Raw genomic sequence first — 17,784 nt, 5'->3', positions numbered from 1 at the left:
ATCTCTATAACTTTATAGAAATTTTTATAGGTGAAATAGAGCCTGCTTAAATTGATGAATTTGCGGACCAGGAACAAAGAGTGAAAAGTTTACATTTGTTTTCGCTCGCTCCAACACAATCATTCTAATTTGAATAGTTTTCCCTGGCTGGAACGATGTGGCAAGGTCACTGCTTTGACATTCTCCCTGGAGGACAAACAAACACTTTCCCCGCCACTCACGGACGGACACACACCTGTTGTTTGTTGACTTTTGTTGGACTGGCTGTGTTATTGCGATGGCGAAAGCACCAAGGTTACGGATCTCTGGTTGGGGGTGGGGAGGTGTGCTCTCTGAGACATCATATATGGTCGTGGTCAAAATTTGACATACACTTGTTCAAGTTAAAAGTACCAATGATTGTCACACACACACTAGGTGTGGCGAAATTATTCTCTGCATTTGACCCATCACCCTTGATCACCCCCTGGGAGGTGAGGGGAGTAGTGGGCAGCAGCGGTGGCCGCGCCCAGGAATCATTTTTGGAGATTTATCCCCCAATTCCAACCCTTGATGCTGAGTGCCAAGCAGGGAGGTAATGGGTCCCATATTTATAGTCTTTGGTATGACTCGGCCGGGGTTTTAACTCACAACCTACCAATCTCAGGGCGGACACTCTAACCACTAGGCCACTGAGTATGTAAAGAACATGATGTCATGGCTGTCTAGAGTTTCCAATAATTTCTACAACTCTTATTTTTTTGTGATAGAGTGATTGGAACACATACTTGTTGGTCACAAAAAAACATTCATAAGTTTGTTTTTTTCATTAATTTATTATGGGTCTACTGAAAATGTGAGCAAATCTGCTGGATCAAAAGTATACATACAGCAATGTTAATATTTGCTTACATGTCCCTTGGCAAGTTTCACTGCAATAAGGCGCTTTTGGTAGCCATCCACAAGCTTCTGGTTGAATTTTTGACCACTCCTCTTGACAAAATTGGTGCAGTTCAGCTAAATTTGTTGGTTTTCAGCATTGTCCACATGTTTAAGTCAGGACTTTGGGAAGGATGTTCTAAAACCTCCATTCTAGCCTGATTTAGCCATTCCTTTACCACTTTTGACGTGTGTTTGGGGGTCATTGCCCTGTTGGAACACCCGACTGCGCCCAAGACCCAACCTCCGGGCTGATGGTAATCCTCCTTTTTCATTGTCCTATTTACTCTCTGTAAAGCACCATTTCCATTGGCAGCAAAACAGGCCTAGAGCATAATACTACCACCACCATGCTTGACGGTAGGCATAGTGTTCCTGGGATTAAAGGCCTCACCTTTTCTCCTCCAACATATTGCTGGGTATTGTGGCCAAACAGCTCAATTTTTGTTTCATCTGACCACAGAACTTTCCTCCAGAAGGTCTTATCTTTGTCCATGTGATGTCAGATGAAACAAAAATTGGTCTCCTCAGTTCCCAAACATTTACTGAGTGTTGTTAAAAGGAAAGGTGTTAGAATAATTATGTATAAATTATCACACTACTCTTATGCTTAAAGGTCATTGCTATAGTTATTATCTATTGTGCTCAAGTTAGACTTTTATATCTATGCAAGGACAAAACTTCTTATCTTATCGGGGACGGCGTGGCGAAGTTGGTAGAGTGACCGTGCCAGCAATCCCCACCTTCTACCATCCTAGTCACGTCCGTTGTGTCCTTGGGCAAGACACTTCCCCCTTGCTCCTGATGGGTGCTGGTTAGCGCCTTGCATGGCAGCTCCCGCCATCAGTGTGTGAATGTGTGGGTGAATGTGGAAATACTGTCAAAGCGCTTTGAGTACCTTGAAGGTAGAAAAGCGCTATACAAGTATAACCCATTTATTTATCTTTCACGGCATATGAGGGGTGGCCTCAGCCGCGGATGTTATCTTTGTTTTAGCCAGCTGACAGCCAATGACTTCAAGTATCTCAACGAAGATAAGACGACAGCACGCAGACGAAACAGAGACAAGGCGAAATCACAATGCCCCCAGCACATTCCGTCACGTATTGTGCGTACTGGAGCTGCTTTACTGCTTTAAGCCCATGTAACACAGTGGTAAAAATGCCCCTGTGCCAACTTACTTGCAATGTGTTGCTGCCATTAAATTCTAAGTTAATGATTATTTGCAAAAAAAAATGAAGTTTCTCAGTTCGAACATTTAAATATCTTGTCTTTGCAGTCTATTCAATTGAATATAAGTTGAAAAGGATTTGCAAATCATTGTATTCTGTTTTTATTTACACAACGTTCCAACATCACTGGTTTTGGGTTTTGTACAATGTCACCTTGATTTACAAACTTAATTGGTCCATGAACGTGGCTCGCAAACCAAAAAGTTTGTATGGTGAAGCAGAGTTACCCATAAAGTAAATGTAAACATGAACATTTGGTTCTAGCCTAAATAAAAGCCCCTATTTTAGTAAAACCTGCACATTTTGAAGAGACTATAATGTAATAATAATGAAATGATAATTAGCTGATATTTTTCTGTCAAACCATCAATCAAAGTGATGACGTCATATAAATGTAATAAAGTCCCTCCACGCATTTGGTGATTACGGACAGTCCCATCCTTCCACCCCTTCATTTTAATTGGAGTACCAGACAGTACATGTCTACGTCAGGATGCTCTCAATTGTGCAGCAGTCGAAGTTCTTCAGCAGATCTCCAGGAAGTTTGTGGTGCCTCAGGGTCCTCAGGAAAAAATAGACGTTGCTGTGCTTTCTTGGTGATGTGTGAGGTGTTCAGGCTCCAACTCAGGGCCTCTGAGATGTGCACTCCCAGGAACTGGAAGCTGGAGACGCGTTCCACCTCTTCCTGGTTTATGTGCAGACTGTTGTGGGGTGTTTTCTGTTTTTTTTCTGTTTTCATGTTCAGATGCGGGTCATTGTTTTTACACCACCCAAAGAATGTGAAGAATGAAGAGGGGGGTTTCTGTGTGGGAGGTGTCCTTAAAGAATGAGTTGAGCTGTTCTGGGAGGGAGATACTGATGGATGGGGGAGGATTTTGACTGTTTGTAGTCAGGTGATGTTCCTGATGCCTTCCCCCATAGAGCGGGGGTTGTGGTCTTTAAAGTTGGCCTCAGTCTGCTGCTTGTATTTAAATTTAGCAGTTTTGAGTCCCCTGTTTAAGTCTGATCTGGCTCTTTTGTATGAGTCCCTGTCCCTGGATATGAATGCTGCGTCCCTGGCTTTGAGCAGCATTCTCACGTTATTGTTGAACCAGGGTTTTTATTTAGGGAATATTTTGACCTGTTTTTTTGTGGTTACATTGTCAATGCAGAAGTTAATGCAAGGCGGTACTAATGAGGTGTGGATCTCGATTGTTTTGTTCTTCAAAGAGCTCCCATGTGGTGTCTTCAAAACAGTCCTCCTCACTCCAGACCGGCACTGTCTTTACAGTAGGTTTTGTCTGATGATGAGGGGTATTTAAGTTTGTGTCAGGAACTGGGAAAGGTGGTCAGATAGTCCAAGATGGGGGGGATGGAAAGACACAGCACTCACAAGAGGGCATAGCAAAGGAAGCAGTTGTTGAGCCATAAATCTGTTAAGAGACCACAGGAAATGACACTGGGCAACGGTCTGCAGATGTTATACTGTAAGAGTCTTGAAAAAAATAGTTTGTTAATACTTGATAATATTCACTCCCTTGACAATACAAATCAATTACACCCAAAATGATTTGCTGTACAAAAAGAATAATGTAACCAGAGTATAACCAAAATGACACCACCTATTTGCATTTTTTAGATGTTATAATATTAGTCATGTATCAAAAGTTAGTAACTAAAATGTTTTAAAATGTTTTTCTTCCACCTGGACCAGCTGGAGACAATCTATGTGTCATGTGTTATTTGAGTTGTTATGATGTTTAATCATAAAGTTTTTGAAAATTATTAACTAATAATGTTTTGTAAAAATCAGTAAAATCTTTTATTTTTAAAACACGACTTGTGCTATTATAGACTAGCAGATAAGTGACCGTATAGGTGGCATGTTTTTTTTTTAAAGTTATGTTTAATCGTAAATCCTAATGATTACCAAACATACAAAAAGTATTTGGCCACCCATCCTAATGATGAGATTCAGGTGCCATAATCACTTGGCCCTGTGTATAAAATCAAGCACTTAGGCATGGTTTCTACAAACATTTGTGAAAGAATGGGCCGCTCTCAGTAATTTCCAGCGTGGAACTGTCAATAGGATGCTACTTGTGCAACAAATCCAGTTGTGAAATTTCCTCGCTCCTAAATATTCCAAAGTCAACTTTATTGTAAGAAAAGTGAAGAGTTTGGGAACAACAACAAGTCAGCCACCAAGTGGTAGGCCACGTAAACTGACAGAAAGGGGTCAGCGGATGCTGAAGTGCACAGTGCAAAGACTTTCTGCACAGTCAGTTACTACAGAGCTCCAAATGTCATGTGACCTTCCAATTAGCCCACGTACAGTACGCAGAGAGCTTCATGGGATGGGTTTCCATGGCCGAGCAGCTGTATCTAAGCCATACATCACCAAGTCCAATGCAAAGCGTCAGATGCAGTGGTGTAAAGCACGTCACCACTGGACTCTAGAGCACTGGAGACGCCTTCTCTGGAGTGATGAATCACGCTTTTCCATCTGGCAATCTGATGGACGAGTCTGGGTTTGGAGGTTGCCAGGAGAACGCTACATTTCGGACTGCATTGTGCCGAGTGTGAAATTTGGTGGAGGAGGAATTATGGTGTGGGGTAGTTTTTCAGGAGTTGGGCTTGCCCCCTTAGTTCCAGTTAAAGGAACTTTGAATACTCCAGGATACCAAAACATTTTGGACAATTCCATGGGATGGTACTTCAAGTTCATATGTGAGTAAAGGCAGGTGGCCAAATACTTTTGGCAATATATCCATCCATTCACCCATCTTCTTCCGCTTAGCCGAGCCCGGGTCGTGGGGGCAGCAGCCTAAGCAGAGAAGCCCAGACTTTCCTCTCCCCAGCCACTTCGTCCAGCTCTTCCCGGGGGATCCCGAGGCGTTCCCAGGCCAGCCGGGAGACATAGTCTTCCCAACATGTCCTGGGTCTTCTAAACACCTACCTAGGGAGGCGTTCGGGTGGCATCCTGACCAGATGCCCGAACCACCTCATCTGGCTCCTCTCGATGTGGAGGAGCAGCGGCTTTACTTTGAGCTCCCCCCGGATGGCAGAGCTTCTCCCCCTATCTCTAAGGGAGAGCCCCGCCACCCGGCGGAGGAAACTCATTTCGGCCGCTTGTACCCGTGATCTTGTCCTTTCGGTCATAACCCAAAGCTCATGACCATAGGTGAGGATGGGAACGTAGATCGACCGGTAAATTGAGAGCTTTGCCTTACGGCTCAGCTCCTTCTTCACCACTTTTGGCAATATAGTGTATAAAAATATCAATCTAGGAGTTGGTGTTTAGTTAGTATAACCAACTGAAGACCATCTGTGTGTCATGTAATGATAGTAATTCACCAAACAAAATGCAACTGGTTGATTGGGTGAAAGGTGGGCGGCCGAGGGTGGTTGCTTTATTGGGTCTGCTCCTGTCTCTGGCCATTCTTGCCCCACCCCAGCAGACAATGGCATGGAACACAGCAGAGGCCACCACAGTGTATGTTTTTTGTTGTTGTTTTGCACTTGTGGCTGTGTGTAGAAGTGGCTGGTTGCATCAGCTCTGCTCTTTTAATGTCTTTAATGTCCTTTGTGTTCTTTTGGTGGCCCTAATTTGGACTTCGGAATGCAAAAGTGATAGCCCTATCCTTGAGAAGAGACTACATGTTTAGCTCAATGCCAACATTTAAGTTATGACTTAAATCAGTTGTTTTTCAGACAGCTTTATAAATAATATATTTATTTAAATAAAGCATGTTTTCTCCTCTGTTGACAGCAGTGTTGGTGCTACGAATTTTCAAAATGGGCTATACTGTGTTTTGGAAAAAGGTTGTCATTAACGTTAGTTAATTCATTAAAAAAAATAATAAAAAAAGAAAACAAATTTGTATACATACGTAAATGTATTCAGCTATAAACATCCATTCACTTTCTTCTTTCCTTCATGGATCTGAACTTTCCCGCTGCTGGTAGTTGTTTCTATGTTTTTATTTAATAAGTTGTAGGTGTATTTATTTCAGTATAAAAGTGTAAAAAGTGTTTTGCTTGGGTCATGAAATGATGATAATGGTGTGCCAGGGCATACATACATTGTATATTTAACGCTTAAATCTCTGGAGTCTACATCAACTTCAGATCTATCCCTCATTTCAAAATGTTTTAGTTTTTTTTATGTTGTTTTTTTGTTTTATTTGTTTTCCGCCCTTTTTTGTCAAACAAAACTATGTTTTTAATGGCAAACACACAAAATATGCAAAATCTTCCACCAAAAATATTTTTCAAAGTGGAATATTTGATGTGAAGTAATCGGAACCTTGGATAGGTCAATAATTCATAATAACATTGATTTTGATTCAATATTATGTTTTGAGCAGTGACAGTTTGAAAGAAAAAAAAACAGCTTTGTTTTATTAGTCAACATTGCAACTTTTTCTAAATTACATTTCACCTTTAAGTTTTTTTATTTCACTTTTGTTATGTTTTTGTTTATTTTAATAGTGTCGTGGGCGTATGGTCAGTCTAACATAAGCACACCTTGGGACCTGATACATCCTAACAATGTGCATGCTATTAGTTAGCATTTCAATTCAACGTGTTGGTATCGACAGCTCTCGTGTTTCAACGGTAGCATTCACATGCACAGATTATAGTTATGACAAATTCTGTCTGTTTGTGACAACAGCATAATTGCAGAAAAATACAAAAGTGGGGAGAATTAAGTGTGGGGTTGATTTTATTAAAACATCAAATGACAATCAAGTGACAGTTATTACTAAAGTGACAGTAAATACTAAAGTATTGGTGGATTATTGGTCATTTACACACCAAACGTTTTTATACAAATAAAAAAAAACATGAGAAGCACCACCATGTGTTTTTAAAGTACATTAAATAGCTATGCTAAACCAACTTTTCTTTACCTATTGGTACCTGTTTTTGTTTAATTGGGATTTGCTAAAAGGCCCTAAAATTTGGAATCAAGCCGTAGAGGCACTGCGGAGATAATCATACTTCCGCTAAACCAGTGATTCTTAAACTGTGGTACCGGGCTCCATTTAGTGGTACGCCAAACCAGTCTAACAATGTACTTTACATGCAGTATCATTTATTATGATGTTTGTGCACTGTGTGTGTTACAGTGGCCAAAAATATTAGATGTACATGTTAAATAAAACCTCTGCCTTGTTTTGAATGAATACTAGTATTTTAATGTTGGTCATCATGGTGGTACTTGGAGAGTCATGTTTTCTGAGGTCTTACTTGGTGGAAAAAGTTTGAGTCCCATTGGACTAAATGAACCGTTGTGACAGACGTTTTCAGCGGATTTACCCGAAGAACGTTGGGCGAGTCCGCCGTTGTAATTAATAAGGTAATTTTTCTGTATCCTCTTGTCGTGAGGCAGACGTACTCGTACGTGCACATGCATTCTAAACTGTTGCCATTTCTAATACAAAGTAACGTACAGTTTGAACTTAATCCTTCAGTGCACTTGGTATGGATGTGCTAAAAACTACAACATGGCTGGCGGGGAGAAGACGCAGTCAAAGTGCCCATCCATCCATTTTCTACCGCTTGTCCCTTTGCTGGAGCCTATCTCAGCTGCATTCGGCTGGAAGGCGGGGTACACCCTGGACAAGTCGCCACCTCATCGCAGGGCCAACACAGATAGACGGACAACATTCACACTCACATTCACACTCTAGGGTCAATTTAGTGTTGCCAATCAACCTATCCCCAGGTGCATGTCTTTGGGGGTGGGAGGAAGCCGGAGTACCCGCAGGGAACCCACGCAGTCACGGGGAGAACATGCAAACTCCACACAGAAAATCCCTCAGGACTAACCCCTGTTCCACCGTGCTGCCTGCAGTCAAAGTGGAGGAACGTAAATAAGACCGCCTACAGAATGGCGCAAAGTGAAGAGACTGTCAGAAAGTGGTTTGAAGATGGTCTGTAAAACATAATCAATGCAAAATGTTGGCTAAAGAACCACCATTACATGTTTTAAATGTAGAAAAAAACATATGACCCATCTAAGCACAATCACAGTTTGAGTGTAATTAAGTCCCAGCAGCTTCCAACACTGTTGCACACTTGTGTCTGCTGACCTGATACTTATACGTGAACCTTTTATCGCACACGTCACAGCTGAACGGTTTCTCTCCAGTGTGCGTTCTCATGTGTATCATGACATAATTTTTACAGGTGAATCTTTTAGGGCAAAGCGGGCAGGTGAACTGCTCCTCCTCCATATGCGATCTCATGTGTGTGGTCAAATACTGCTTTCTGGAGAAACCCTTATTGCAAACTGAACAGGTGAAAGGTTTCTCGTCTGTGTGCATTCTCATGTGCAACATCATTTCGTATTTCTTCTTGAATCTTTTAGCACAAACGGAACATGAAAAGGGATTCTGCCCTGTGTGTATCATCATGTGTCTATTCATGTGATCTGATGTAGAGAATCTTTTAGCGCAAACTGGGCAAACAAAGGGTTTCTCTCCGGTGTGTGTTCTTGCGTGTCGATTCAGACTCCCTCTTTCCTTAAATGATTTCCCGCATTCCAAGCAGTCAAAGTGTTTTTTGTCAGTGTGATGTCTCATATGACTTTTAGAGTCCTTATTACCATCTAACGGTTCTTTGTCCTCGTCACTGAGTTCCGTCTCAGAAGAGTCTGACGTGCCGTCTCCAACACCTTCTATTGTCATGCAATGATTTGGAGGCTCCGCGCCTCTGTTTTCCTCACTTTGACTGTGGTGAAGATGAATGGACTGACCCTCATCGTCTTCGTCGCCCTGACTCCGCATAAAGACGGCAGCAGACGTCAACATGGTGACATTGTCCTCCTCCAGTATATGAAGCTGCTTCCACGGTTCCTCCTCTTCCTCTTTAATGCGGGGGAGAGGTGGCTCATCCTGCCACACGTTAGAGCTCCACTCCTGCTGCTCGGAGGGAATCTTTGCTTCTCTCTTCACTGACTCCTGCTGGTTGTCTGCAAGACAACATTAAAACACGAATGGTGTTATTTTAAGCCATGTCCACACGAACACAGATACTTAATAAACACACTTATCTCTGCGTTTAGGCCTCTTGTCCACATGCAGACGCATACTTTTATCTTTAAAAACGCAGACTTTTCCAAACGCTGGCCAAAGTGTAGGGATACAAAACTCTCCGCTTAGCGTATGTGTATGTACACGGCACAAACGGAGACTTGTGATGACGTCACTGTTATGCACTGTCATTTCCAAGCTCAACAACCCTGCCTTGCTGGCTTTAAACACACTATAAGAGAAATTACGGTGCTCTTTTCACTCAACATTAATAAAAAAAGACACACCAAAATGGGCTTTGCGACACTCCTGCCGACGCAAATGACACTCAGCGGTTTTAGATATGATCGCTGTGGAACCTCCACCTGCTGGAACAACTTTGACAAGCAACACTTTTTGCTCTGTGTCATAAGCAGTGTTTGGACTAACGCGTTACTGTAACGCCGTTACTTTCGGCGGTGAATAGTAATTTTACGCGTTAATTTTTTATATTCAGTTATTTTACGTTATTTTTTATGTAGTATCGGCTAGAAACTGAGAAGATCTGAGTGTGTTTTATTGGAGCGCTGCGGAAGAGGCGACCGGAAAAGAGGCGCGCGCTGTGTATGTGTGGGAGGGGGCGTGTCTGTGTTTACATCATGGCGGAGCCAGAAGTCGAGTTTTTTTACATGGAGATATTCTCACTACTTTTCTTTTGTCGACCACAAAGAAAACATTTTAGTTAAATGTAAGTTGTCTTGGATCAAAGATCCTATCCTAGCAATTCAAATCTGCTGAAACAGCTACAAAAGCAACATGCTTCGACGAAGCTAGTAAAGAGAGACACACTTCACCTCCACCTCCAACAGCGGCTGGATTTTAACGAGGCACTGCGCACTAAATGGTACACACACTCTGTCAATTCTCTTATATACTCTTTCATTCTAGACTTCTAGAGTGTTTGATTATCACATGACTCTAAATGTATAGACTATAAAGTTCACAAACATAAAGAGGGATGCTAGTGGGTGCCGCGCCCGGGAATCATTTTGGTGATTTAACCCCCAATTCCAACCCTTGATGCTGAGTGCCAAGCAGGGAGGTAATGGGTCCCATTTTTTTTATAGTCTTTGGTATGACTCAGCCGGGGTTTAAACTCACAACCTACCGATCTCAGGGCAGACACTCTCAGTGTCACTCTAGGACACTGAGTAGGTATACACCTATGTAGATATTGCACCAAAAACCAGACATTTGCAGCTAGAATAGTCTTACCACATTAGCAATGTATAGAGTGTATTTCTTTAAAGTTAAGAATAGTTTAAAGTGCTTTTCCTTCAAAAATAAGGACATTTCAATGTGACCCCAAACTTTTGAACGGTATTGTATGTGTTTTTGAAACTCTCCGTGCTCGTGTGGACATGGCCTTAGTTTGCAGGGCTTATTTCAACCATTCAAAAAGGTATGTATAGTAATAAAAATATTTGTATGTATTTTTTGAGGATATCATGTACACACTTTATTGGAAAATCTAGTGTCCATTACCTTGTATGAATTAGTGTTTGCATCTCAGTTGTTGATCAACAAGGTTAATTTGACACCAAAAGGCCAAAGAAAAAGAGTATATACAGGTTTGAAAGATAATTTGTATTATTTATTTTACGTGTGTAAATACACTGTAAAATTTAACTGAATTATAAGGCGCACCACTAATGAGCGGGTCTAGTCAGGTCTATTTTCATACAAAAGGTGTACTGGATTATAAAGCGCAAAGGCTTAGTTGGCCACATGCGTGGACAGCACCTTTTAGCTCTTATTTCCAAAATTGTGTACACTACTGAATTGGGGTCTTATGTGCTTATGTGGACATTTATACTGCCATCTGGTGGTGTCAGAAGAGTATATAACATACAATGGAATTTGGAAATAAAAAAAAGTGTAAAAATAAGAATTAGCATGTCACTAAACATGAAGTACACGTTTGTTACTTATGGACTAAGTACATCATATCAAAAGATGATTGTTAGTTTTTATTCTAATTAGGGTCCAATAAGCCCAAATAGCAAAGAGAAATAAAAAAATAGCATGTAATTTAAAGGCCTACTGAAAGCCACTACTACCGACCACGCAGTCTGATAGTTTATATATCAATGATGAAATCTTAACATTATAACACATGCCAATACGGCCGGGTTAACTTATAAAGTGACATTTTAAATTTGCCGCTAAACTTCCGGTTCGAAACGCCTCTGAAGATGACGTATGCGTGTGACGTAGCCCGGCGAACACGGGTATGCCTTCCACATTGAAGCCGATACGAAAAAGCTCTGTTTTCATTTCATAATTCCACAGTATTCTGGACATCTGTGTTCGTGAATCTGTTTCAATCATGTTCATTGCATTATGGAGAAGGAAGCCGAGCAAGCAAAGAAGAAAGTTGTCGGTGCGAAATGGACGTATTTTTCGAACGTAGTCAGCCACAACAGTACACAGCCGGCGCTTCTTTGTTTACATTCCCGAAAGATGCAGTCAAGATGGAAGAACTCGGATAACAGAGACTCTAACCAGGAGGACTTTTGATTTGGATACACAGACGCCTGTAGAGAACTGGGACAACACAGACTCTTACCAGGATTACTTTGATTTGGATGACAAAGACGCAGACGTGCTACTGTGAGTATGCAGCTTTGGCTTTTTTTTTGCGTATGTACGTAACTTTTTTAAAATATATAAGCTTTATGAACCTTGGGTTAGGTGAACGGTCTTTTGGGCTGAGTGATTGTGTGTGTTGATCATGTGTTTGAATTGTATTGGCGTGTTCTATGGAGCTAGGAGCTAGCAGAGGAGCTAGGAGCTAGCATAACACGTACCGTACCGTACGTGCGCGTCACGTACGTAACTTTTTAAAAATATATAAGCTTTATGAACCTTGGGTTAGGTGAACGGTCTTTTGGGCTGAGTGATTGTGTGTGTTGATCAGGTGTTTGAATTGTATTGGCGTGTTCTATGGAGCTAGGAGCTAGCAGAGGAGCTAGGAGCTAGCATAACAAACACGCAGGTGTTATTATGCAGGATTAATTTGTGGCATATTAAATATAAGCCTGGTTGTGTTGTGGCTAATAGAGTATATATATGTCTTGTGTTTATTTACTGTTGTAGTCATTCCCAGCTGAATATCAGGTACCGTGAGTATGCAGCCTTGGCTGCTAAACATTCGATAACTTGACCGTATGTGCGCGTCACGTACGTAACTTTTTAAAAATATATAAGCTTTATGAACCTTGGGTTAGGTAAACGGTCTTTTGGGCTGAGTGACTGTGTGTGTTGATCAGGTGTTTGAATTGTATTGGCGTGTTCTATGGAGCTAGGAGCTAGCAGAGGAGCTAGGAGCTAGCATAACAAACACGCAGGTGTTTTTATGCAGGATTAATTTGTGTCATATTAAATATAAGCCTGGTTGTGTTGTGGCTAATAGAGTATATATATGTCTTGTGTTTATTTACTGTTGTAGTCATTCCCAGCTGAATATCAGGTCACCCCCGGCTCTCACAGCATCTTCCCTATCTGAATAGCTTCAACTCCCCACTAGTCCTTCACTTGCACTTTACTCATCCACAAATCTTTCATCCTCGCTCAAATTAATGGGGAAATTGTCGCTTTCTCGGTCCGAATCTCTCTCACTTCATGCGGCCATCATTGTAAACAATAGGGAACTTTGCGTATATGTTCAACTGACTACGTCACGCTACTTCCGGTAGGTGCAAGCCTTTTTTTTATCAGATACCAAAAGTTGCAATCTTTATCGTCGTTGTTCTATACTAAATCCTTTCAGCAAAAATATGGCAATATTGCGAAATGATCAAGTATGACACATAGAATAGATCTGCTATCCCCGTTTAAATAAAAAAAATTCATTTCAGTAGGCCTTTAACAGCTTGGTCCTTTAGAGGTTAATTAAAGGCCTACTGAAATGAATTTTTTTTATTTAAACGGGGATAGCAGATCCATTCTATGTGTCATACTTGATCATTTCGCGATATAGCCATATTTTTGCTGGAAGGATTTAGTATAGAACAACGACGATAAAGTTTGCAACTTTTGGTCGCCTCCTCATATTTTCCTATGGTTTTCAATGCAGCTAGAGCGATTCGGATTGAGAAAGCGATTATTACCCCATTAATTTGAGCGAGGATGAAAGATTTGTGGATGAGGAACGTTAGAGGGACGGACTAGAATGCAGTGCAAGACATATCTTTTTTCGCTCTGACCGTAACTTAGGTACAAGCTGGCTCATTGGATTCCACACTCTCTCGTTTTTCTATTGTGGATCACGGATTTGTATTTTAAACCACCTCGGATACTATATCCTCTTGAAAATGAGAGTCGAGAACGCGAAATGGACATTCACAGTGACTTTTATCTCCACGACAATACATCGACGTAACACTTTAGCTACGGAGCTAACGTGATAGCATCGTGCTTAACTGCATATAGAAACAAAATAAATAAATCCCTGACTGGAAGGATTGACAGAGGATCAACAATACTATTAAACCAGGGACATGTAAATACACGGTTAATGCTTTCCAGCCTGGCGAAGGTTAACAATGATGTTGCTAACGACGCCATTGAAGCTAACTTAGCAACCGGACATCACAGAGCTATGCTAAAAACATTAGGTATCCACCTACGCCAGACAGCCCTCATCTGCTCATCAACACCCGTGCTCACTTGCGTTCCAGCGATCGACGGTGCGACGAAGGACTTCACCCGATCACAGATGCGGTCGGCGAGACAGAGGAAGTTAAGGTGAGTTCGCCGGCCAACGCGTCTGCTATCCATCTCTGTCTTCCTGGTTGTGTTGCTGTAGTCCGCCGCTAATACACCGATCCCACCTACAACTTTCTTCTTTGCAGTCTCCATTGTTCATTAAACAAATTGCAAAATATTCACCAACACAGATGTCCAGAATACTGTGGAATTATGAGATGAAAACAGAGCTATTTTGTATTGGATTCAATGGGGTACCGATACTTCTGTTTCACTGGCTACGTCACGCGCATACGTCATCATCCAAAGGCGTTTTCAACCGGAAGTTTAGCGGGAAATTTAAAATTGCACTTTATAAGTTAACCCGGCCGTATTGGCATGTGTTGCAATGTTAAGATTTCATCATTGATATATAAACTATCAGACTGCGTGGTCGGTAGTAGTGGGTTTCAGTAGGCCTTTAAAGGGGTCATATTATGATTTTTCCCCCCTACATTTAAAACGCTTCTTTGTCGTCTACATAACATGTAATTGTGGTTCTTGGGTCCAAATGTTGCATAGATTATGTTTTACAGCCCATCTTCAAGTCACTTTCAAGAATGCGCGGTCTTATTTATGTGCCTCCACTTCGATAGCGTCTTCTCCCCGTCATCTTTGTTGTAGCAGTAGTTTTTAACGCTTCCATAGCCAGTCTACTGACATAAGTCAGAACACTGCGCTCCTTTGTATTAGAAATGGCAGCACCGGAGGATGAATGCCCTACAACAAAACAATAGAGAAAATGAAGACACTTATTGACTACGGCACGGACTACAATGGCAGAAGTACGCACATTTTTGGTACTTAGGCAGATCCCAACTACACAACAGCAGTTGTAAGAAAAGTTGGTTTCCTAATATGTGCTTTTTTGGGATCCTTATACACACACAATAACAATACACATCTGTTGAAGCGCAGCACGTCTGACTAAGGTAGCCGACAAAGCTTACCAAAGTCGTAATAAAACATTTTGACATATTTTTAAGCGTGTGTGTAATGTTCTATATTCTCAATGAAACATCAAAGTTTTGGGCTTGCTTGGTAACCTGTACTTGGGCGTCAAGGTGCAGTCCGCAAGTATCTCTCCTATGTGTGACTGCCATCTACTGGCCACACTTATCATTACACTATGTATCAAATTAAATTGCTTAAAGGTCGGTAAGCACAACTAGAATTAATATTAATATGTACATTAGGCGCACCGGTTTATAAGGCACACTGTCGATTTTTTAGGAAATTAAATAATTTAAAGTCCGTCTTATAGTCTGAAAAATTCGGATTTTGCAACCTTTAGCACTATTTTTCACAGTAAAATACAGTGATCCAAATTTACTGTAACATTACCGCAAATTACTTTAAAAATGATGATATACTAATATTTTACACCCATTAAATATTATTTAACAGTCTAATATCACTACAAATCGAGCGTCGTCCTGCGGTCCACACGTATCTCTTATGTGTGACTACTATCTACAGGTCACACTTATTACATCATTTACCAAATAACATTGCTTTGAGGTTGGTAAGCAAAACCAGAATGAATATGTACATTAGGGTTATAAAGTGCAGTCATTTTTTTTTAGAAAATTTAAAGGATTTTAAGTGCGTCTTAAAGTCATAAAAATACGGTAATACTTTTTTCCTCCGCTCTGAGCAGTCAGGGTTGAGGAAGAGCCAAGATCCGCCATCATAAGCGTGCGACCAAACCTTTATCACTTCCAAAAGTATTAAAGGGGAACTGCACTTGTTTCCTATCATTTACTATTCCTATGTAAGACAAGAACATGTGGATTTTTCTTTTTCCTGCACTCTAAATCGTAAATAAACATTAGTATTAATCAGCTAACAATGGAGTCAATGGGGGCATCCCTATTCCACCTATAAAACATCCAAACACCATCATGGTTTTATATACACACTGTAAGTATATATGTAATGTAATAACAGGCACATTTACAACATGTAATATTGACATATTTTGGTCATTTTAAGTAATCTTAAGAATATGGTGTATTATTTCACAGACGCATCACAACATCACCATAATAATCCCCTCAATTCCCCCCCAAAACGGATTGACTTGCTGGAATATAAAGACAATATAACATACATCCATAAACGTGGATGCATATGCAAAAGTGCAATTTATTTATCTGTACAGTAAATCTATATCTGCACCTTATTGCTCTTTTATTCTGCACTACGAGCTATCCATCCATCCATCCATTTTCTACCACTTATTCCCTTCGGGGTCGCGGGGGGCGCTGGAGCCTATCTCAGCTACAATCGGGCGGAAGGCGGGGTACACCCTGGACAAGTCGCCACCTCATCGCAGGGCCAACACAGATAGACAGACAACATTCACACTCACATTCACACACTAGGGCCAATTTAGTGTTGCCAATCAACTTATCCCCAGGTGCATGTCTTTGGAGGTGGGAGGAAGCCGGAGTACCCGGAGCTAATGCAACAAAATTGCATTCTTATCTGTACTGTAAAGTTCAAATTTTAATGACAATAAAGGAAGTCCAAGTTTTTTTTGCTTTTTCTTTAACAACAACAACAACATGACAGACTTCATGAGAGACAACAAAGACTACTTTGGGACAAATGATGATCCACAACATTATAGTTTTGAGCCTTGGTATAAGGAGGATGAGCAACATGTTTAAGAAGCTCTGTGATGAACAAATCCAGCTTCAATGAAAACAAGCATCATTCAGCAGTAGGGATGATACTCGAAACCGGTTTTCCCGGTTGTTCGATAAGAAAATAACCGAGTCCTCGGACTCGAATCCCTTTTTGAGAACCGGTACCCGTTATCGAGACCACTATAGTAAAGAAAAGAGTTGGTTCTTTATTCGAATCCCTCGGAACGAATCCCGTCCCGACCAGAAATGCTCCGTGTGACATCACAATAAATCAGTCACGTAGCTCAGTCATTAGGCGCAGATAGCGAAAGCAGGAAAACAATGGACGGGATAAAAGCGCTCCAAGGTGTAATAAAGTTCAAAACAAAAGGTATAATCCAATGAATAACTTTACTGAGAGATTTGAGCAGGGTACAAACTCATGAAGAACACTTTTACGACCCACCGGAAACATAGCAACCAGGCTAGCAACGCACCGCACCTCCTTTACGGCAGCTGGCGCAACGTTCTTAAAGCAACCGCAGCACATACATATACCGTACTTAAAGCAACCGCAGCACATACATATACCGTACATACAACACATCTCCCTTTTTTAACTTTTGTTTTTCACACTGTATATGTGTTGTCTGTCTAATTATAAATAATGCAGACGAGGCGTGTTGGCTGAGTTCTTGACGTTTACTTTCACGGGTGACGACATGCAACAACACTTTTTGGGCCTACCGCGCATGCTCGTCACTCCCGTTGCATGATGGGTAGTGTAGTTGTTATATTCCCTAGCTCATAACATCTTTCCCCCTATAAAGAAATAATGTTAACTCAATAAAGTGTATTTCTTTTTTTAGCTTTAACTTTTCATTTTTTAGCATTGTAACCACATTTGCAAACAACTTTTCTCTTCATAGAATTTTCTTTCTTTCTTTAAAGTGCAAACATGTCAAAGCATCATAAACAGTTATGTCAAATAGCAGCAGAATTGCACTTTTTGGAGAGCTGTATTATTTCCAGTTTTGTGCCCAAGGGACTGATTTTATTTAACACTATATTATTATTTATACACCTATAGTGATCACAGAGACAGGTTGTTTTTGTGTTACTGTATATATTTGTTTTTCTGAAAAATCCCACTTAATATACTTTGGGTAACAACAGTCAATGTTTATTTAT

General features: G+C 40.9%; 1 protein-coding gene across 1 annotated transcript in view; it reads right to left on the bottom strand.

Moving 5' to 3' along the window:
- Positions 1–6,840: 6,840 nt before the first annotated feature.
- Positions 6,841–17,784, bottom strand: part of LOC133644257 (zinc finger protein 37-like) — a 32,183-nt gene continuing 21,239 nt past the window's right edge. Inside the window, exon 3 of the mRNA XM_062038616.1 lies at positions 6,841–9,111. Within this exon, the coding sequence (XP_061894600.1) occupies positions 8,183–9,111 (929 nt within the window). The 3' untranslated portion in view covers positions 6,841–8,182. The remainder of the gene's footprint in view (positions 9,112–17,784) is intronic.

This window comes from Entelurus aequoreus, linkage group LG27, assembly GCF_033978785.1.
Source record: "Entelurus aequoreus isolate RoL-2023_Sb linkage group LG27, RoL_Eaeq_v1.1, whole genome shotgun sequence".
Classification (NCBI taxonomy): domain Eukaryota; kingdom Metazoa; phylum Chordata; class Actinopteri; order Syngnathiformes; family Syngnathidae; genus Entelurus; species Entelurus aequoreus.
This window is presented reverse-complemented; position numbering and strand designations above follow the sequence as displayed.